Source organism: Zeus faber (assembly GCF_960531495.2).
Source record: "Zeus faber genome assembly, chromosome: 7".
NCBI lineage: Eukaryota > Metazoa > Chordata > Actinopteri > Zeiformes > Zeidae > Zeus > Zeus faber.
The window spans coordinates 34154498-34176782 of NC_137203.1; the positions used below are offsets into that span (position 1 = coordinate 34154498).

The following is a 22285-nucleotide window of genomic DNA, read 5'->3' on the forward strand; positions in this document are numbered from 1 at the left end:
TGCACTAGCAGTGCATTGTGGGACTTGCATAGGTAGGGATTTAGTGTCAAGGCTCAAGGTGGTGGGTTCAAGTCTTCCTCCATCCCTGGTTCATTTCGGGAACAAAACTAGGCTGTGTGCAGGTGGTTACAGTATTGTTGAGGTGGTTTCCTGTCTCGTTTGCTTGACCCTGTTGTAGAACTCCTCTATCAGTACTATGGGGATGGTAGCTCAGGTGGTAGAGCTGGTCCTCTAGTAATCTAAAGGTTGCTGGTTTGATGCCAGGCTCCTCCTCCTGCGGTAATGTCCTTGAGCAAGACACTTAACCCCTAATTGCTCCTGATGGCTGCATCCGTCGGTGTTTGAATAATTGTTAGTTGCTTTGGATAAAAGCGTCTGCTAAATGTAATGTAATCTCACAGAAGAGGCCATAGTCAGTTCTGACAGTAATCCTGGCACTCAATGAATCTACCAATGTCCTGACTCGAGGTTACCTTGATCAGGTAGATTTTGTCGTCAAAAGTGGTGTTCAGAAATGTACACAACTGTTACTCAATTTCATTCAGGTAGATACCTGGTTTTGGTTATTCAATTGAAGAGCTCCTAACAGTATCACAGCTGAGAATCATGCAGTTTGAGAGATACAGGCGTCGAGGAACAGATCCACTGAGAGAGAGAATCAGGAAAAGTATATTGAAACATGAATGAATTCTGAATCTAGACGAAATGATGTATTAAAATGAAAAATACATTTGGATTGTTAAAATTAATCAATTACAAAATCATCAAAGTAAATGAGAGTATTAAAACTAGGGAAGCGAAAAATAAAATAATTTTAATCGAAACAGTCAAAGTAATTTTTGTGTATATAAGGAAACTTGTTTTTTGTTGTGAAAATCAAAATAGTCAAAGAAATAAAGATTATTAAAGTGATCACTCACAACTAATCAAATTAACTTTTTCGGATTATTCAGATTATCAATCACAAGTAATACATGTGGATTATAACTAATCCCAACATAATAAAAGGGTTTGGTTTGAAGTGATATCAAAGCTATGAAACAAACCAGGGTATAAAGTATGTCTGTAATCTTAAGGAAGATTAACACTTAAGTAAACCAGTCTGGTATAACTGTGAAGTTAATTCAGAATTAATTCAATAGTCTGTAAAAAATAAAATTAAACATCCAATAGTTTGAATCTAACAGGTAATCAATTTGATCAAAGTTCACAATATTATAATTCATCGACATAAGTATTGCTATTTTAGCTCTCTGTTGTTATAATCAATGCAACAAACATGAAAATTCAACTGTGCCAGTTAAACTCAATTAACCAAGTCACCCACGGGTTGACTGTTTTGACTCGGAGAGTCAAAATAAAGAAAAACTTTTTTGAAACATTTCAGCGAACAGATTGTATTCCGGACACTATAAATTGATTCTGGGGCTGCGCTGCAATCGATCACTTGACAATATCAGGCCTTTAACTTGTGCTGGGCGGCACTGTATGCAAACAATTAATCCACAGTCACAACACCAACTCGCCATGGGTCTTTAAAAGCGTCGACGTTGCAGTAAACAACTCCAATGATTCTAAGCTTAGTTTACAAAGTTTTAAATAAACGTTACTGTCCCTTGCGTTAAAAATGCTCACACACAATACAGAAGCGTAGCAAGTTAAGGGATTGTGTTATTATTATTATTGTTATTATTATTATTATTATTATTATTATTATTAATTTATTTTTTAACCTGTGCTGTCAGCATGCTGGGCATACAACACAGAGTATTTGTATGCCATTGCATTCAGGACAGAGTTAGTCTGCAAGTGGAGTTCCAGTTCTCAACCTGCAATGCAACTCTTTATTAATTCTTAAATCATCAAGAACTGCTGCAATAACTGTATCCTGTGGATGACCTGTAGAATGACAAGAGCACAGTTTTTGGTTATGGAGAGCGACCACCAATCCCCCTCTTTGGAGAACTATTTATCATGTTTGGGACAATATATAAACAACTGATCGGAGAATCACCACGGTGAGACAAATAAACATAGAAACAAACAACATTTATACAAAATCATGAACACTGGATGACAACATGTATTGAAAAACAATGAATTAGGTCCAGGAAATCTGGAACTACAACTGGTCACGTGGCCTCTTCCTGTCATAATTATGGCAGCAAATGAGTAGAAGGTCGGTATTATGTCCAAGCAGCGGAAGGGGCCCCGAAGCCCCCCCGAAATCCACAGCCCCGTGGACACCCTCGGCTGCAGGAAATCCCCAGGTACCCTGCCCTGCGGCCACAGAAGACCCCCTGGGCCCCAGAGAAGCCAGAGGGCCGTGGAGCAACCCCCACGCATGACCCAGTCCTAGGGAGCACGAGGAGACCCGGCACCCCAGGGGCGCACACATACAACCAACCCCCGGGTGCAGGCACAAGACGCAGCTGCCGGCACAGAACCCGGGCACAGAACCAAGGCACGGACGGCGGCCTGGATCACGGCCCCCACGGCGACTGACCGACATCCCGCCAGAGCCGCCCGGCCACCAAGTATACAGGCACTCCGCCACCCCCAGCACCCGGGGCGCCTGCCGCAGAGAAGCCGCACCGCAGAAGCAAAAGGCCAGCAGCCACCCCCCACACCCCAACCCACACCCACAATGGCAAGCAGTCCTCCCAGGGGCCCCAGAAGGTACCTGATGGCGCTCTCCGCAGCCCCGCCAGGTCACAGCACATCCCAAGCCACCAGGCGCAAGCCATCAGGACTGTAGCCAGGCCAGGGGGGGGGCCCATCCGACCGCCCCCCCGGCCATCCACGCCCCCGCACTGACCCGCCAGTGACCGGCCACCCCAGAAAAAAAAAAAACGCCAATGCTCAATGTGTGCTGTTGGTAATTGCAGTTAAAATTGCGGGGTTGGGGGTGCGAGTCCCTCAGTCGAACCCAGATCACCCACACACCTCCTGCCCGCAGACCCTAGTCCGATGGAGTGTTGTTGGATCGGTGTGCCAGTGTATGTGTTCTAAGCTAATGTGAGTGGGATTAAATTTTTGGGACGGACAAGAAGCACACTTGGGCAGGAGTGTGACAGGCAAGATGGCAGCTGCCAGTCGCATCCCCACCCACATAGCCTTCACCCCGCCCATCCTGCAAGCCCTTGGTCTATTGTTGGTGAGTATGAGTTTTGGCACTGGGAGAGATAGGCAAGTCGCGACCGGATCGATCCAGGAGCGCAGCAGACTGGGGAGCCCCCAGCCGCCGAACAGAGGGCGGCAGACGGCACCCCCACCCACAGCCCGACCCCCCAGCGACGAGAGCCCCGCGCACCGAGATTGTCAGAGGGCAGGCGATGTGATGACGGGAGACTCCCCGCTCCCCACGAAGGAGGCCACATGGTGAGCCTAGCACAGCCAGCCAGGTTCAGGAGTCAGGTTGACGGGACCAGACGGAACGCCTTACCAGCCCCCGCATGACGGGCCACCCCCCCCACGGGACGCAGAGGGACACACAGGCCCGGCGCCCCACCCGCCGATCACTGGGCCCGAGACCCGAACCAGCGACCCACACCCCCCGCCCCCAACCCGAGCCCCAGAACCCACAACCACGCCCCGAACCTACACACGGAGACAGGCCAGCTCAACTCAGGAAAAGGAGCGGGCGCCACCACCCAGACCACCCAACTCCCCCGTGGGGCCCCGGAATCCCCCAAGAACACCGTCCATGCACCACGGATGTCCCCAGAGCCGCCCAGGCATCCACCCAACCACGTAGCCCTGGCAGACCAGGAGGACCCCCACATGCCCCAAAGCACAACGACATTGCACTGTCTTAGGAAGACTCAACTTTTAAATGATGGAGTTATGTCAGTGATAATAGTAGACCATATTTCATCAAATGAATCAACATTGTTTTGGGATATTGACAATAGTTTTTCCATTGAGATGTAATATATTAATAACTGCAACCATTGGGATGTGGTGAGATTATCTCTCCTTTTCCAATTGAGTAATATTGTTTTCTTGGCCATTGTTGAGGCAATCAAGATGGGTTGGTGGTGTTTCAGTGGTGGGTCGACTGAGGAAAGGTCACCGAGAAGACATAGATGGGGAGAATGGAATGCTGCGACCCAGAAGGGTTGCTACGGGAATGCTACGATCGGTGGCAGAGCCAGAAGACATGAAAGTAGTCATCTCTGGTACCAAGGGAACAGTGAGAGCAAATGTCTTCATCCACAAAACCCATTTTGAACATTCTGTGTTCCGTGATATGGGCTCTGTGCAAAATCTTATATTGGATGAGTTGCATTTTGGATTTGCGGGTCATAGAAATGTGAGCTTCCACAGGTTGATATCGGTGGAAACAGCAAGGTCTTTTCATTGTAGGTAAAGATAAGGTGTCGTCTGTTTTTTATAAAAGTTTGTATATTCTGGGAAGGGATTTTTCAAGTGACCGATATGAGTGAGATGTTCAATCATTTCAGGTGGTTGTAGGATGTTGGTCGTCAATTTGATTTTAACTTTTAGAGACTGCTGTAATTGAAGGAATTGAAGGAAGCCGTGGCCACCATTATTATGCCTTTGGGTTAAGATTGGGAAGGATATAAGCAAATTTTTTTCAAAAATGTGTTCCAGATGGGTAATTCCTTGTCTTTTCCAAGACCTAAAGATTATTGGTCGGTTTTTAACAAAGAAATCTGGGTTGTGCCAGATTGGCGTGAATTTGATTGGAGATAGAGTATGACCACTGAGTTTGGGGAATTTCCACCAGGCCGACAGAGTTGTTGCGATGAATGGGTTTTTAAAGCAATTATGTTTCATTATAGATTCAGTAAGGAATGGGAGATCGGATAATGATAACTCCTGACATTCAGATTGTTCAATGTCTCGCCATCCATGGCCCAATTGTTGCTCTGGTTGTAACCATTTAAATATAAATTGAAGATGGTTTGAGATATAGTAGTATCTTAAGTTTGGATGGGTGCTAGGCCTCCACAGTCTTTGTTTTTCGGTAGTGTTGGTAGTTTAATTCTCGGTTTCTCGTATTTCCAATAAAATTTGTTGACTATTGAGTCGAAAGTATTAAACCAATGTACTGTTGGTTGCACTGGGGTCATTGAAAATATATTTTTTATTTTTGGAAGTATATTCATTTTCATTGCTGCTATCCTACCAAATAGTGAGATGGGTAGGTTGTTCCATCGAATGAGGTCTTGTTCAATGGATTTGAGCAATGGAGTGAAGTTACGGGTAAACAAATCTGATAGATTTATTAGATACCAATATTAAATATTAGAAAACAAGGTTTCTAATATTGCCCATCGTGATGGTCAAGTGAATTGACTTTGAAAAAAAGACTTTCTCCTCACCGCCCTCAAACTCCCGACGGACAATGTGAAGCAGATCACCTTTCACCGAGTTCATCTACTGGGACACCGTGTGGGGAACCGTCCCCCCTCCATTACTAAGTCTGAACACTTCAAGCACAAGGAGCTGGTCAAAAACAAAGGACAGGAACTGGAAGAACCAGCACTGGGAATACATGAAATGTATGTATTCTTGTAATTCTGGTTATTATATACTGCAAGATGTAGGAATAGGCATGCTATCTATGACAGGATTTAAAATATCGCTCACTCTCATCTCACCTTCCTAATTCCCCCTCCATACTTCTCTCATCATCTCACCTCCCTAATCCCTCTCTCCTCATGTCAAACATTCACTCATTCCTTGATGATATTGACCTTCCTAAACTTTCGACGGAGCAGGCTACCACCTTAGATCAACCACTTACTGTTAAAGAACTCAGGAAAGCGCTCTTCTCTATGCCCAACAATAAATCACCTGGATCAGATGGCTACCCAGTGGAATTCTACCCAGTGGAACACTTCTGGCCACTTATCTCCCCATTATTCATCAGAATGGTTACAGAGGTCAAGTGAACCTCCACCATGCCCCCGCACATGAATACTGCTCTCATTTCGGTTTTGCTCAAACACAATAAGGACTTAACCCTCACGTCCAGTTACAGACCCATAAGCCTTATTAGTTGCGACCTTAAGATTATAAGTAAAACACTAACCAACAGAATTGAAAAAGTAATTCCATTTATAATTAACCCAGACCAAACAGGCTTTGTTGAGGGCATACACTCATCCAGCAATATGCTTTGTTTATTCAGTTTGATCAGCATATCTCAAAGCAACAACATTAATACTATTATTGCCTCTGTGGATGCTGAAAAAGCATTTGACAGAGTTCATTGGACATATCTATTTTCAATCCTCAACAAATTTGGCTTTGGAGAGTCACTCATTCAATGGATCAGAATCCTCTACAACCCTCCATCTGCTTGTGTCATCACCAATGGATACACTTCACAGCATTTTACTCTACAACACGGCACAAGACAAGGATATCCGCTCTCCCATTTACGATTCGCCATCTTTATTAAACCCCTCGCGGCAGCTATCGGTCAAAACAGTAATATCGTAGGCGTACAAACAGAAAACTCTGTTCACAAAATCAGTTTGTATGCAGACGATATCCTGTTGTTCATATGGAACCCAATATCATCCCTACCCCAAGGTGTTCAATCTTATATCTAATTTCTTAGCAATCTCAGACTTTAATAAATTGGACTAAAACCACAGTCTTACCACTCAGTGGGGGGGGACTGTAATGCTGCAACCCAGAAACTTCACTTCACCATCACAACATGAGATACCTTGGTATTGATATCTCCACCATCTGTCAGATTTGTTTAACCTTAACTTCACTCCATTGCTCAAATCGATTGAAGAAGACCTAATTAGATGGACGAAGTTGAGGGTAAACAAATCTGGATCGGATTGTGTTATTATATTGATTCTTCGTAGAACTAGTTATTTAAAAAGAGCCTCACTATTATGTAGTGTAAATAATTATTTTAATATTTAATAATTGTCTCCTCAGGGAACCGAACCATTTTATCAGAGGACCTAATGAAATTTACTTGAAGCAAATCAATAATTAAGCATAATTAATCAATCTCATAAACTAAAGTGTGTCATTCAGGGATCCCTCAGGAGCTACTTAAAGCTAAACATCACAAGACTTAAAAATAGATGAAGCATTTATTTATAGCTAAAATATTTGGCAATAAGAATTTGAAAAAAAGAAATGGTAAGTAAAGAATGCAGGTAATCAACAAAATAAATAGGAAAATAATTAATTGACAAACAAACTTGTGACTGATTTAACAGCGGACTTTGGACTGTGTGATTGGAGGTAGAATAAATTAAACGGAAACTATGTGAAGTTTCTAAATTCTAATCTAAAGGATAAAACCGGACACAATCTCTCACAATCTCAATCAGACACAAACTCTTATTCAGATGATGTAGCAGAGTTCTCTAGGGTTTACTTGTCACTGTGTTACCTTCAGGTGTAGTTCTGCTGATGAGGGGGACTCCGACTGGGTTGCGTGGATCCTTTGGATGACACGATGCACTTCAGGAGGGAGTATTGGAGAGGCATGAACAGTGGTGTCTTTCAGAATGTCCCAATTCACTGCCTAACGGCAGGCCAGCTTTTAAGGCAGGCATTAAACCAGTGTATTGCTAACGGTAAGTCTGTAATGTAGAAGTCGTCGTGATCCGTTGGAGCAGGTCATCAGAGAGGGGCTCTGCTTAATTGTTTCTCGTTGACTCGTTTAAAAATAAACTTGTAAATAACATCGTTGGCCATTCACCACTAATAGCAGTTATAATTAACTCTAGAAATTGGGTTGCTGGGATTCAAAATGATCTAACCAGGAACTTAAGTAAACTATAAGATTACTAAATAAGAGGGGATCTACGGTGAGCATGTGCAGATCGCACGTTTTAAGTGAAACCCAAAAAGATTAGTCCAAAAGAAAATGTGAAACATAGTCGTAAATACAGAATGGACTAGCCCAAAAGAAATAGAGCAAAAGAAACCCAGCAAAGGGGACTTGGAGCAGAAAGAGCTTGTAGCAGTAGGGAGGCCGTAGACAACGAGCGTACGCTAATTTGTAACTAGTGACAATTATATTTAGACTGTTCCCAAAGCAAATCACATCTCAGGGATTGAAAAACATTCAGACCTTCCATACCTTTTAACATAGAATTCATGGGAAATTCAATGAATAGTGTACGTTGGTTTCTAACTACTCGGCTTAACAAATTAATATTTGTACCATTAATAAAAGAAAAATATATTAAAACAAAATATTTAATTTCAGTATAAATACAAACATAGGATGTAAGTCCAGCATTTTGTGTCCAGAAATAACTTCTTATCTTCAGCCACGTGATCACAGCAAAGATCCATGACAAAAGTATACATAGACCTTTTAATTTCACTCCTTACTTATTCTGTGATGTAGAGGTTTTGATCCATTTCAATAGAAATATGTGTGAATAAAGAATTGTTTGGTTACAGGGTGACTTCATTAATAACTCCTGTTGTTATAATATTGCTTTAAACAGAGGAGGATTGGAGAGAAGTTCAGAGGAATATGGTTTTGGTCCATGGTCAGACCTTGAGTTATTTTGAGCCTAGGTGTAACCTAGGTAGATAACAGGGAGGTTGTGTGTGTGTGCGTGTGTGTGTGTGTGTGTGTGTGTGTGTGTGTGTGTGTGTGTGTGTGTGTGTGTGTGTGTGTGTGTGTGTGTGTGTGTGTGTGTGTGTGTGTGTGTGTGTGTGTGTGTGTGTGTGTGTGTGTGTGTGTGTGTGCGTGCGTGCGTGCGTGCGTGCGTGTGTGTGTGTGTGTGTTTTCAAGGGGGAACAACAGGGGTTATAAAACCAAGGTAGTGAATATTGTCCCTTTGTCTCCCAGAATGCTCAGACACCAGGGTCTGTGTTTTTTAGGTTCTTCTTTGAAGACCTTAGCTTGTGACCGTCAGAGTGGGACAGGAGAAAAGGAGGGAGAAGGGGTTCATCATTCAGTTCTTGGACCCACGTTCAGCTGTTGAGTGGTTTTACATCTAATTGTTAATCGCTTTCCCAGATCCTATTGCCTGTTTGCCAGGATGGAGACGATAGATAAACACAGGACAGGGTCTGGTGATGAAATCAGAGAGCACAGGCGGCGGAGGCGTTCATCTCCTTCTCTTCCTAATAGGAGATAATTACTCCACATGTCTGGAATGAAGTCCAGAGTTACAGCTGAAATGGCAATTCTTGGCCAGTGACTCTGCTGCTGTCTGATCACTTACTACAAACCCAAATTTTACAACTCAATGAATGACTCCCAACTGACAACTCAATGAATCTCCCAATCCCCCAGCCATCAGCCCAGCCCCCAGCATACCAGCATCTCCCCAGTCGGTTAGCTTTAGCACAACCCTCTACTCTGTCACAAACTTCTCTCTCCAATCAGTAGAGGTATGTCAACATTCTGCTCAAAAGGAGAGAACCCCTGCAAGGCAGCTGTACAAGGTGCTGTTTACCCCTCCACGGTGAAGCACTGTGCAGATCAACTGTCTCATGTGTTCAGACATTTTTAACACCTCGCTGGAGGCCTGCAGGGTGCTAGACTGCTTCCAAGCCCCCACCATCATTCCCGTTCCATAAAAGGCAAGGATCACAAGTCTTAATGGCTACAGTTCCATCGCTCTGACCTCTGTAGTAATGGAGTCCATCAAGTCCATCACCAACCCCCTCCTGGACCCACTGCAGTTTGTCTACCGAGCCAATAGGGATGTAGATAATGCAGTCAACCTCACCCTCAAATTTATCTTCCACCCTCTGTACTCTCCTAGTACGCCAGGATCCTGTGTGTGGACTTCAGCTCCACAGCTCCGCAATGAACACCATCTGCCCAGCTCTTCTCCTATACAAACTCTCCCAGCATTCACCATATTTGGCCATTTTCATTTACATTTTTTTATTTAATTGTATTAGTATATCATTTTTCAGATTGCACCAATCCATGACACATTCCTTCTATATATAAATATACTTTCAGGAATAAACTCATTCTGATTCTGATATATGTATGTATGCATGTTATGTACTGTATCTATGTATGTATATATTTGGACTACCTTTCTGTGGAACAATACATCGATTACCTCGCTATCTCCCTTGAGCCACTCTTTGAATGCACTCATGGCATGCTTGACATTACTCTCTGTTCCTGCCAGTGGTGCTCTACATCTGGGCTGTACTTGTTTGTCTTTGCCATCCCTGCCCGGTATCCCCCTCTGTCCATCAATGTCCATCCGTTCTGTCAACCCAAGATCCATCATGTGTCTCTTTTAGCCGGAGGGGCTAGAGAGTGAGGTGGCCTGCCCCGACACCGAGCGTCTGTCCTACCTATCAGCCATGTCTATAGACTACCTCAGTGTGGATAGCCAGCTGGTGTCAGATGTGGAGGACAGAGCTGATGAAGGTGGGGCTCTCGTACACAAAGAAGCTGAGGACGAGCAGGCCAGGCAGCGCCACCAGCTGCCCCCATCACCACACCTCTCAGCGATCAGCCGCTCTTCTGAACCTGTTCTGGCCGAGGAGGTCAGTACACCCAAAGAGCTCAAACATACACTTCTTTGATGAACCAAACATGAACAATGTGGTGCATCAGTCTTCATCCTCCAAATCTAAATAGTATTTTACCGCACTTTCCTTCCTATGGTGGGGGTTATTACATACTTTATTGAGATAAAGTATGTCTCTTTTAACTGGAGGGGCTAGAGAGCAAATTGGACCGGCCAGTTATTGCAATATACAGGCTCCAGTTGCTCCAGTCATATTCGGTACATATTACAGTTTTCTGGGTTTTGTGAAATGCAGGAGAAGTTGCAAAAGGCAGCCACCTGCGTCTGGCTATAAACCAGGGTTTGTCATTGCTATAACTCTCAATGATGCTTGTGTTAATAGACCCGTCTCTCGGAGGCTGATATGAGTCTCAGCATCGATTAACTGGACTGTGATACAAAGTCTGTACATTGCTTTAGCGTCCACTGTGTTCTCTCGCTGTGGGCCGTTTGCTCCCCAGGGTGATGTGACTTGGTCGGGTCGCATTGAGGAAAACCTGCCGTGATCAAGGGTCACTCGCAGTCCGTCATGTCCACTGTCAGGTTGGGGCGGAGAGATGCTTTTTTTTAACGTATATTAAGTGATGTTTTTGGAATAAATAATATATAAAAATGACATGTTTACTTGAAATGAAGAATCAAAATTTTCAAGTGTTTTTTCACAGGAGTATTTCTAATACTCGTGTTCAACAAATCACCTTGGACTTAAATGTGGACCAATCAACGCACACTTATGTCACTGAATGTTCCTCTTCTGTTGTTCAGTTTAAATATCCCTCAAGAACATTTTTTTTTTCTTTAATTACAATCTTTCTTGGATCATGCAGTGCAGACACAAAACAAAAGGGTGGGTTACTCCAAAGGTTCTGAACACTTCCTGCGGTTCAGGAATGTCTCCTTTGAATGATTATAGTTTTCTGGGTTTGTGAAACGCAGCACGAGTTACAGTTTTCCGAGTTTCCTTTAAACGCAGCGTCTGTCTCGGTGTCGCACTCGCAAGTGGCTGGATGCGAATGAGTTCCGAGAGACAAAGCTTGGCCTTCCAGCTAACTTTGGATGATGATGTCACAAAGCGGACCGCTCCTGAAATGTATTAAATAACAAGTTTTTCACAAATTTCTGCTCCAAATGTCAATTGATATGGATCAAACTTGAACGACAAGACGTCTGAAATATCCTGGCTCTAACAAGATCTACAACCAATGCCTCTGTGTACTGCCATGTTTCAGATACTTTTAGCCCGAAAAACATGAAAAACACCACCTTATAACCTTTATTTATTTAACCTTTATTACTTTTCATACACAGCATGCAACTCAAAGTGCTTTTTACATCTAAAAAGCAAAATGCATTTAATAAAAAAAAAAGGTACAGTAAATATTTTACAAAAGATTTGGTTAATCAATTTAGACCATGATTCATGATCGTTCCTCAGATCGTTCCTATTTCAATGGAGTCAATATCATTCCTCAGAAAATGATTTCTCTTGATTCATTGGTCTTGAATTCACTTAATTCTCAAGTAATTCTCAAATAATTCTCACTGGTGGACCCACAATCACCAACATAGTGCTGGTGCACGTTCTAAGTGCTCAAACAGATTTCAGTCTATTTTTTACGCCATTGATTGCAATCATTCAATTTTCCTGTTGGAATGGGATTTCTAAACTGAGTATAATATAAAGACAAAGTTTGAAAATAAATAATACAAGCATTAAAATAATAAAATCAAGTACTAACACGATAAGAATATGCAAATAAAATAAAATATACAAAATTGCCTAAAAGAAAAATAAATAAGAGGCTGAGTTGAAAAGAAAGCATTGGTTTGAAAGCACCTACAGTACAGACTGCACTGCATGCATTAATTGTCAGGTCTGGACAGTAACAGATCAGATCTGACATCATCTGAGATCTGATCAGCCAGACCACATCCCAAGGTGTATCATTTGGGAGCATAGTGAAAAAAGGCTGCATGTCCAGTCTTCTTCTGAGTGGGGTGTTGTACCTCTAACAGGCCAGCAGTCGAAGACCCGAGGGCTCTAGATGGAAAGTAGAAGACCAGTTACTGTGTAATATAGGTCAGTCCTAAGTCCTATGCCAGCTTTGGATATCAGTAAGAGAGCTTTAAAATTGAAATTCAAAAAATAAAAACATGTTTTAATTTGCTTTATTTAGAGGAACGGGGACACGCCTATAGGAAGTGCCGGCCCTGCACCCACAATTTACAGGGTGCAAATGGGCGTGCCCACTCGCATGCCCACTTCTTCTCCGAGGGAATTTTTGTTCCCGGAGTGTAGCTGCTTTGTGCTCTTTTCTGCTTGCCTTGGAATTGTGGCATACCAATGAGTGTCTAAGATTACATTACATTTAGCAGACGCTTTTATCCAAAGTGACTTACAATTGTTCAAACACTGACGGACACAGCCATCCGGAGCAATTAGGGGTTAAGTGTCTTGCTCAAGGACACTACAGCATGCTAGCAGGAGGAGCCTGGGATCAAACCAGCAACCTTTGGATCACTAGACCACCAGCTCTACCGCCTGAGCTACCATCCCCACATTTCATTTTCAGGTCACTGAAAAAAACTTTAAATTCCTTCCAGCGTGGAGACTTTTCAAATTGTTTTCTGCGTATTTGTGTAGACCAGTGAAACTGAGGTTTCTCCAGATGATGATGCAATGAGGAAAAAATGACATGACATCTACTGTTTAATTTCACTAAGACATGCCTCTAGAGTACAATTGTTTGGGTTAGTTAGTTCTGAGGACATGTATAGATGGATTCCATTGGCATAACAATGAAAGCTAATGCCATATTTGTGCACGATATCTCCAAGTTGCAACATATAGATACTAAACAACAAAGAACCAAGTACAGATCCTTGCTGGACCCCATAAGTAACATAACAATACTGAGAGGTTGTCAAGCCCACAGCCTCCCAGCGCCAATAGAGGCCGCTCTCGCCTCATCTGCTGCTCCAATTCTACATACGTGGGTCCTATTATCTTCATCATCTACTGCAGTATTTGTTCTTCGGTTCCCAAGTCACTCATTCGCCAGATTGTTAGCAAACCTACCTGAGTTCGTATCTCTCCTGGCTCCTTCCTAGTCCGCAGATCCTAGTCTGTTTATATATAAGTGTCCCGTCTTTGTCCTAACCTGCCTGTCTCCTCTCCCGTTCAAGTCTGTCTGTCCTGTCCCGTCCAGCGAGGTTCTCCACCAGGAACCTGGATCCCTCCTTCCCAATCACCACCATTCCTGTCCCATCCTGCTCCACATGGCCCGGTAGCGCTGCCGGCTTGGACCCGTCCCATCCCGTCTGGACCCCTCCGGTCATCTCCACTGTACCGCCAAATAAACCTCCTTCGTTTTACCCCGGTCTGTCTACTGTCTCTGTGTCGTGCATTTGGGTCCCTCCTAGCCGTGATCTTAACAGTATGATCTGGCCAAAAACATGGTCCCAGCCAACACAAAGGGGTTCTGCCGTACACTTGGGGAGCGGGGCATGCTCCTAGGTCAGCATGACCAAGCCCTCTGGGACATCTCATGGCTGTTAGGAGCCTGCAGATCCAACTGGCTCCACTAGCTCCTCCGCCTCCACCGACTCCCCCTCCAACCCCCGGTGTGGCTCCCAGCTCCCTCCTTGTTCCCCGTGTGCCCCACATATCGGCTCCGGCGCCCTACGACGGCGGTTCGGCAGCTGCGTCATAGGGCGCCGGAGCCGACCATTCCCGAACGCCTCCAAAGTCCCCCGGGCCACCCCGATCCCGAGCCCATGCAGCTCAGCCACTCACGGATCTCCCCCAAGAAACGTGCAGGATGCATGCAGAGCGGCTCTTGTGTGTACTGCGGTCGGTCAGGACACCTCCGGGCCTCCTGCCCGATCCGGCCTGGAGGGTCACACTCCTCGGTGGAGGGACGTTTCAGTCACTCCATTTCCAGTTCCCTCGTCCGCCCTTTGCAGTCGGCTATCCTCTGCTGGAGGGAATTGACTGTTCCACTTTCAGCTCTTATAGACTCTGGCGCGGACGAAAGATTCTTGGATCTGGGAGTGGCGCGCCACCTGGGCTTGGCGCCTGTTCCTTCCCGGCACCATTGGAGGTCAAGAGCCTGACAGGGTAGCACCTGACCCGGATTGAGCCAAGGACGATCCCCCTCGATCTGCTTCTATCCAGGAACTACCGGGAAACTATGATGTTCTATCTTGTCAACTCCCCCCAAAACCCCCTGGTTCTGGAGGTCCACAATCCCCAGATTGACTGGCTCACCGGTAGTATAACAGCATGGAGCACCCACTGCCACAGCCATTGCCTTCACTCTGCCTCGGCCCCCTTGTCTGACGCTCCTCCGGTGCCACTGCCTCCAGGGAGCGAACCACCCCTCGTTGTCTGGACGGACCAAAAGAACCTGGCCAACATCTGGACGGTGAAGCGGCTCAACTCCCGACAGGTCAGGTGGGTGCTATTCATCGGCCGCTTCAACTTTTCTCTGTCGTACCACCCAGGCGTCAGGAACACCAAACCTGATGCCCTGTCACGCGAGTTCACGGCTAAGGAGAACACTGCTAACTCAGACCCCATTCTCCCTTCCCACCTGTTTTGCTGCTACACTCACTGGGGAGATCGAGTCACTGGTTACCCGAGCGCAGGAGCCGCATCCTGACCCAGTAGCGACCCCCCAACTGTCTGTTTGTCCCAGACTCTGCACGTTCCTAGGTCCTGCAGTGGGCTCACGCATCCTGTCTCACCTGCCCCCCGGGGGTCACCCGCACACTGGCCGCCATCCGACAGTGCTTCTGGTGGCCGACCCTAGTTCCTGACACCCAGTCTTTTGTTTCCGCCTGACCCACCTGTGCCTGGAGTAAGACCTCCAACCGACCACACTCCTCCGCCCCCTACCCACCGCCCCTGGTCCCACATCGCCCTGGACTTTGTCACCGGCCTCTCACCATCAAGCGGAAACACTACCATTTTCACAGTGGTGGACCGTTTTTCGAAGGTGGCCCACACCCGGCACAAGTTACTATCTGCCAAGGAGACTGCGGAGCTACTGGTTTCTGAGGTCTTCTGGCAACACAGCATTCCCACAGATGTGGTCTCGGATAGAGACCCACGGTTCATCTCTCAGGTCTGGTGTGCCTTCCGCTCAGCCCTGCGGGCGCAGGTGAGTCTATCTTCCGGCTTCCACCCACAGACCAACAGCCAGACTGAGCGGGCGAACTAGGAGGTGGAGGCCATGGTCCACTGCCTCACAGCCACCAACCCCTCCCCTGGAGTGACCAGCTCCCGTGGGCCGTATACGCCCACAATACCCTGGCCAATGCGTCCACCGGCCTGTCCCTGGGTCACTGTTCCCTGGGCTACCAACCCCCTCTCTTCCCTTTCCAGGAGGCGGAGCAGTGCCCTCGGTTCAGGCCCACATCCGCCGCTGTTGGAACATGGAACAGACTTCGTTCTGACCTGCTCCAAACGTCTACCCGGTCCCAGCAGCAGGCGAATCGGCGCCAGGTTCCCGCACCCACGTACGCCAGAAAGTGTGGCCTTCCACAAAGGACTTGCCTCTTAAGGTGGACTCCCGGAAACTCGCTCCCCGGTATGTTGGCCCCTTTGTTATAGAATCTATCTTCAACCCCTGTGCCGTACGTCTCCATCTCCCTCCCTCCGTGTCCACCCCACTTTTCACGTGTCTCTGCTCAAGCCTGCAGTCCCCTTTCCCCTCCCATCCAGACACCACCACCCCCCCACACCATCGATGACCACCCCGCCTACACAGTCCGGCGCCTGCTGGACATGTGCCGACGGAGGAGGGGCCTGCAATACCTCGTGGACTGGGAGGGATACGGACTTGAGGAACATTCCTGGGTTCTCTGGAGACACATCCTGGAGGCCTCCCTCATCCAGGACTTCAACAGGATTCATCTCCCCGGCTCCAGGTGTCCGCCAGGTGGCGTCCTTAGAGGGGGGGTACTGTCAAGCCCACGGCCTCCCAGTGTTACTAGAGGCCGCTCTCGCCTCATCTGCTGCTCCTCCCTCCGGCCAATTCCACACACCTGGGACCTATTATCTTCATCATCTACCACAGTATTTATTCTCTGGCTCCCCAGTCACTCATCCCTAGATCGTTAGCAAACCTACCTGAGTTTGTATCTCGCCTGGCTCCTTCCTATTCCGCAGATCCTAGTCTGTTTATCCAAGTGTCTCGTTTTCGTCCTAACCCGCCTGTCTCCTCTCCCTATTCAAGTCCGTCCATCCTGCCCCGCTCAGCCTGGTTTTCCGTCTCTGTCTCTCCACCCGGAACCTGGATCCTCCTTCCCAGTCGCCACCGTTCCTATCCTGTCCTGTCCTGCTCCACCTGGTCCGGTAGCCCCACCGACTCAGACCCGTACCATCCCACTGTACCGCCAAATGAACCTCCTTCGTTTTATCCCGGTCTGTCTCCTGTCTTTGTGTCGTGCATTTGGGTCCTTTACAGAGGTCACATTGCCAAGAACCACACAGTGTGTCCTCTCTGATAGATAAGATCTAAACCAGGAAAGTGCCAACCTCCTAATGCCAGAATGTGACCAGTTGTAGGATGGAGCCATTGTTTCTTCTATAAGCAGTGCAGCAGAAAAAACGTGCTGAAATTGAGCAAAGGATACAGCAGCGATGAAAGCAAATCATGCATATAATTTTCATCATCTTAGTTGTATGCAATCGTTATTTCAGAGGTCTTTCAGTCCTCTGAAATACCTGATCCTTTCACTTTCCAGCCGCTAACAGATTGCCTCCAAAATGTCTTGAGGAACATCGGAGGTACATACTGGAGAGCTTTGGGGAAGGCTGGCTGGAAGTATGTGGCAAGTGTGGTGTCAGGCTTTGCAATGCATTGTCCAGCCATACGTGTCACCGTTTCATATTGAGCAAGAATTTCCCTTCCGATTATTTGTACTGAATATTCATTTAGACACTTTGGTAGATATAAAGAGGAATGATTATCTAATATATTATACAACATAATATTCCCCAAAAGCTTGGCTCTGTGAACGATGAAGTGTTGAAGCGAGAGAGGTCCAAGAAGAAGAACCGAGGAGAAATACTTTATTTAATTATTCCTCTGCATTAAACCCAGCGACAGTAACTCAAATCACCACACGTTACGACAGTGGTGTGAAGAAGAGCAACGCATCAAACTTTGAAGTGGATGGGATATTAACAGCAAGAATGTACAGCCAATACATCCGCAGCAAATGTGTGATGGCCATCATGTGATGCTATCATGTCAACATGGACCACAATCTCAAAGGACCTTTTTCCTACGACAATTTCCTACTAAAATCTATTACTCAAAACAATGGAAATGATCTCCACCATTGTATGAATCTACCCATCTTTATAATTAGCAGAAATCAAAATTATGATTCTCCCAAGAATCGACTACTTTTTAGCCATGAGCCCCATACAACCCATCCCCTTTTGTGAAAATCACTCGATTAATCATCCCAATTTTGTTGTAAACCCCCCCAACCAAACTAACCATCCTACACTGATCTAAGAGCCAAGGAGGACTGGAAGAACCCAAGCTTTACCAATATTTCCAACAAGATAGATAGATAGATAAATACTTTATTCATCCCCAGAGGGAAATTGCAATGTCATAGCAGCTCCCATCAAAATAAGCAGTATTAAGAATAGACAAAAATAGACAATAATAGACAAAAGAAAATGGCAATGTGCAAGAAATGTAATGATTACCTGAAGGATTTACAATATACAATAAGATTAAGTAGATGATAGAAAAAATGGGAATCTATGTTGTAGTCGTACTTTTGGTAATTCAAAAACAGCTGCTCTTTATGTACACTGGTGTATGATATATGTACCTTTTTATATAAATATAGTTTATGAGGGTAATAATTGGGGCCAAGGGAAAAATATTATATACCCTGATCTACCCAATGTGTGCAAGTCAAGTTAATTTGCATAACCCAAAGAAAAGTGGAAAACATGTTCTATTGTGAAAAATTATTATGACGGATCCTCACTAAACATAACCTTCTTTATATTGTGAAGCCTATGCTATTTTGACATTCTCCTATCATTGTTGAAAGATGTCACTAATTTTATGTTTCCTGGCTAGACCAGGTAGTTTTTATATGATAAATCTGTGACCTTAGGACCCAAAATGTTAGCCTTTGCTGTTTCTATATGCCAAGACTAAATGACTGTTCAATAGTTGTTCCTTTATTTTTATGTATCTATTTATTTTAAACTTTTGTAGCAGTTTAATGAGTCTTTATTGTTGTTTTAAACTGCTATTTCATGTGAGTTTTCATCTTTGCGAATTAGAACAGCTGTTCATCATAGTGCTTCTCTAAAGTTTACGGAGATGGTACCTGGCACTACTGCTAAGACAAATTTATATTTGAGAGTGGTCTCTAATGTGTGCACTATTGTTATGTTTCTTCTTTGTACCTTGTCTTTTTTATAAGGTACAACCCTGTATTGTTGAATTATGTTGGGGTTTGTTTATTGTAACGGGAATGGAGGTTAATCAGGAAACAGGTTAGGATTGACATCTGTTAGGAAGGACTGTATCCAGGGACACCACACCCACACCCCACTTTTTTTTTGTTTATTTCTTCTCACTTCCCTTCCCTCTCTCTTTCTTTACTGCTCAGGTAATGACACAATTTAAGGGACCATGTCAGTGAGGGGTAGAAATATACTTCCCTTATACATTAAAGGGATGAACAGTGCCACTAAAGCCAACAAGGTAATTACACAGTTATAACATCTTAGGGTGGACCTAAGTAAATTTCATTTTTCGATTTCGTTAGTTGTTCTTTTTGGACATTTGTTGGTTTAAGGTATGGGAACCCTGTTTCAGAGTCAGGTGTTTTATTATTTAAGGAATAGGAACCCTGCGTCAGAATCCGTCTTTTTCAGGTATAGCAACCCTGTTTCAGAGTTCGTGTTTTAGGCACTTTTGTTGCTGCGGCTGCTTCTCTAGCGGTCCTCTGCCCGCTGGGGCCACCCATTTACCCGCTGGTGGCCCCAGGGTGTCTTTGGAAGGCCTCTCTGTGTCCCTATAATAATAATATAAATATATATATGTGGCAATGCGTTGAATTTCATGTTCCAAAAAAAAGGCCATGTTTACATTATATTTTAGGGACTTTTTATGCTTTGTACTTTTGCGAACTCCAACACGATTTATTGGACGATTGACACGATTTATTTACTTCAAACTTGGCAAGCATTCACAATTAAAATATTTTGTTTTTATCACACGGTGTGGGTGTGGCAAAGCGTTGGGATTCATGTTCGAAAAAAGGCACTGTTTACATGACTTTTTTGACCCTTTTTGATCATTTTAATGCTCTGTTCTTTCACAAACGATTCTTCTGGTCCCACCGACACTTGCACGTTGGGGACCTGGTCATCTCTGCTTGCAGCTTTAATTATTTATTATTATTATTCTTAACACAAATGAATCACATTATTGAGAGCCTAAAGATGCTCAGAAAGTTACGAAACTTTCCACCTGCATCAGAAGTGGTGAAAATGTATATATTCTACTGGTCGTCCCCATGAGTGTGGCAAAATGGCTCGTTAGTGCCCCCCACATCATTTCAACAAAGTTGCCACTGTAACGGTGTGGTTAGGACCCAATTGCAGCACAAAGACAGGCAGGAATATTTGGTAATGTCTTTTATTTGTAGAGCAGACGGAAGACAGGCAGGGGGTAGGCAGGATACGTCGTTGGGGACAGGCAGAGTCGGTAGCGGGGAATCAGTCCGGAGAACGCTGGAGAGTCTGGTGCAAGCATCAAAGACAATCTGGCAATGAGTGACTGGTGAGAGAAGCATATATAGTGGTTAGATTGCAGATCTGGAACAGCTGTGTGCGCAGGTGAATAGAGTTGGGCTAATGGGACAGGTAAGGAGAGGGAGGGGAAGGTAGAAGAAGGCGGAGATCATGACAGCCCCCGCACTATGCACATGTAATATCCCACTACTTAAATATAAAAAGTCTCTTGGTGCATGACCTAAACCCAACAGGAAGTTAGCCGATTTGAATTTATTATGAAATTTGGTGTATTTTTTGCCATTTACAAGGGTCATTCTTTAACAAACTCCTCCAAGGCAGTTAAACAGATCCCCTTCAAATTTGGTCAGCACATATAAAAGACCTGAACAATGAAAAGTTGTTAAAAGCGTCAGTCTTCGTCGAACACCATAGGCGTGGCATGGCGTCAAATTTCCTTGTCTCGCCACGAAACAGGAAGTGGTTTGTAACTCAACTGTACATGATCAAATCTGCCCCAAACGTTTGCTAAGAGTTCCAGCCTGAAGACATCTACATGCCACTATTGAGTTAGCCTTGCCATAATCTTGTAAGCCTGCTAAGCCTTGTATTACAAACATCATTCAATTTACATGAAATTTCCATTCAGTGGCCTACACTTCATATACAGCAACATAATGCATCTTTGGTCCATGTTCTCTAGCACCACATAGGGGACACAGGACAGATACAAAATGTGCACACATCTTTAAAATAACTACAGTTATTAGTCAGTCACTCTGGCAAAAGAGATGTTTATTGACAACTCGGTAACAGCACCCAGACACACAGGCATTCACTGATACTCGAATCTTGAACAATAATAGTCGAGAATGATGTAAAAGTTTTTTTTTTAATATTCATTAATTGCACGGCGGCTGTTTGGCACTTGTAGCAAGGAAGCTGATGAAGGATTAGGACATGGTGCTCTCACGTGGCGCAGTCGGTCTGGTGATAAAGTTGCTGCTCCACGTTATTTTTTATATACAGTATAAATATATATATATATATATATATATATATATGTATTTATATTTGACCTGTGTTGTCAGCATGCTTGGTATACAACACAGAGTATTTGTATGCCATCGCATCTAGGACAGAGTTAGTCTGAAAGTGGAGTTCAACTTCTCAACCTGCAATGCCACTTTTTATTAATTCTTTAATCATCAAGAACTGCTCACAACAACTCTGTCCTGTGGACGACCTATGGTCAGCACATTTTTTTGTTACACTGAACCACCACCAATCCCCCTCTTTGGAGAATGATCTTACCATGTTTTGGCCTTTAAACAACTAATTACTACTCCAAGAGTGGAAGAATCTTCAAGGGTTAGACAAATAAACAATAAACATGGTACAGAACAACAACATGTACATAGAAAAACATAAAGATAGAAACGTCAGATGACAACATGTACAGACAAAACAGAGTTAATTAAGTCCAGGAAAACTGGTCACCTTTCCTTCTTCATGTGTTACGTCGCCAACACAACAATGAATCCAGGTGTTTGTATAAAACATTTAAGATTTAAAGGTTTCACTCTATCAAAACGGTATCACATTGTGACATCACATCACATGGAATAGGAAGGAATGATCTTCACCTGGATTGTCGCTTTAAAGGAAACGATCGATCGGCATTGTTTATTGTTGTTCAGCGTCTCGGTAAGTGAACTGTGTTTCCCCATGTAATCTAACAGGAATATTTTACTCAACGTTATAACATTCATCTTCTGTTTATAAATCAAAGTTGGCTTTGAAAATACGTTGAAAGATTAAAAAAAAAACACAAAGGAACACGAATCTGGAAAAATCAAATTTTACTTCTGGAAAAGTTTTTTTTACTTATTTGGCGGCTCGTAGTGATTTTTCCTAATTGGTTCTGGTGCATTAGGTCGGTATTATATCATAGCGTCTCCAAGCAGCGGAA

The 22285-nt window shown here is 44.5% G+C and overlaps 1 protein-coding gene across 1 annotated transcript in view; it reads left to right on the forward strand.

Annotated features, from left to right (window-relative positions):
- Positions 1 to 11029, forward strand: part of LOC307233126 (tight junction protein 2-like) — a gene marked incomplete at both ends in the record, with an annotated part of 146091 nt that extends 135062 nt beyond the window's left edge. Inside the window, 2 exons of the mRNA XM_080004338.1 lie at positions 10252 to 10500; positions 10985 to 11029. Of these exons, the coding sequence (XP_079860464.1) occupies positions 10252 to 10500; positions 10985 to 11029 (294 nt within the window). The remainder of the gene's footprint in view (positions 1 to 10251; positions 10501 to 10984) is intronic.
- Positions 11030 to 22285: the final 11256 nt, after the last annotated feature.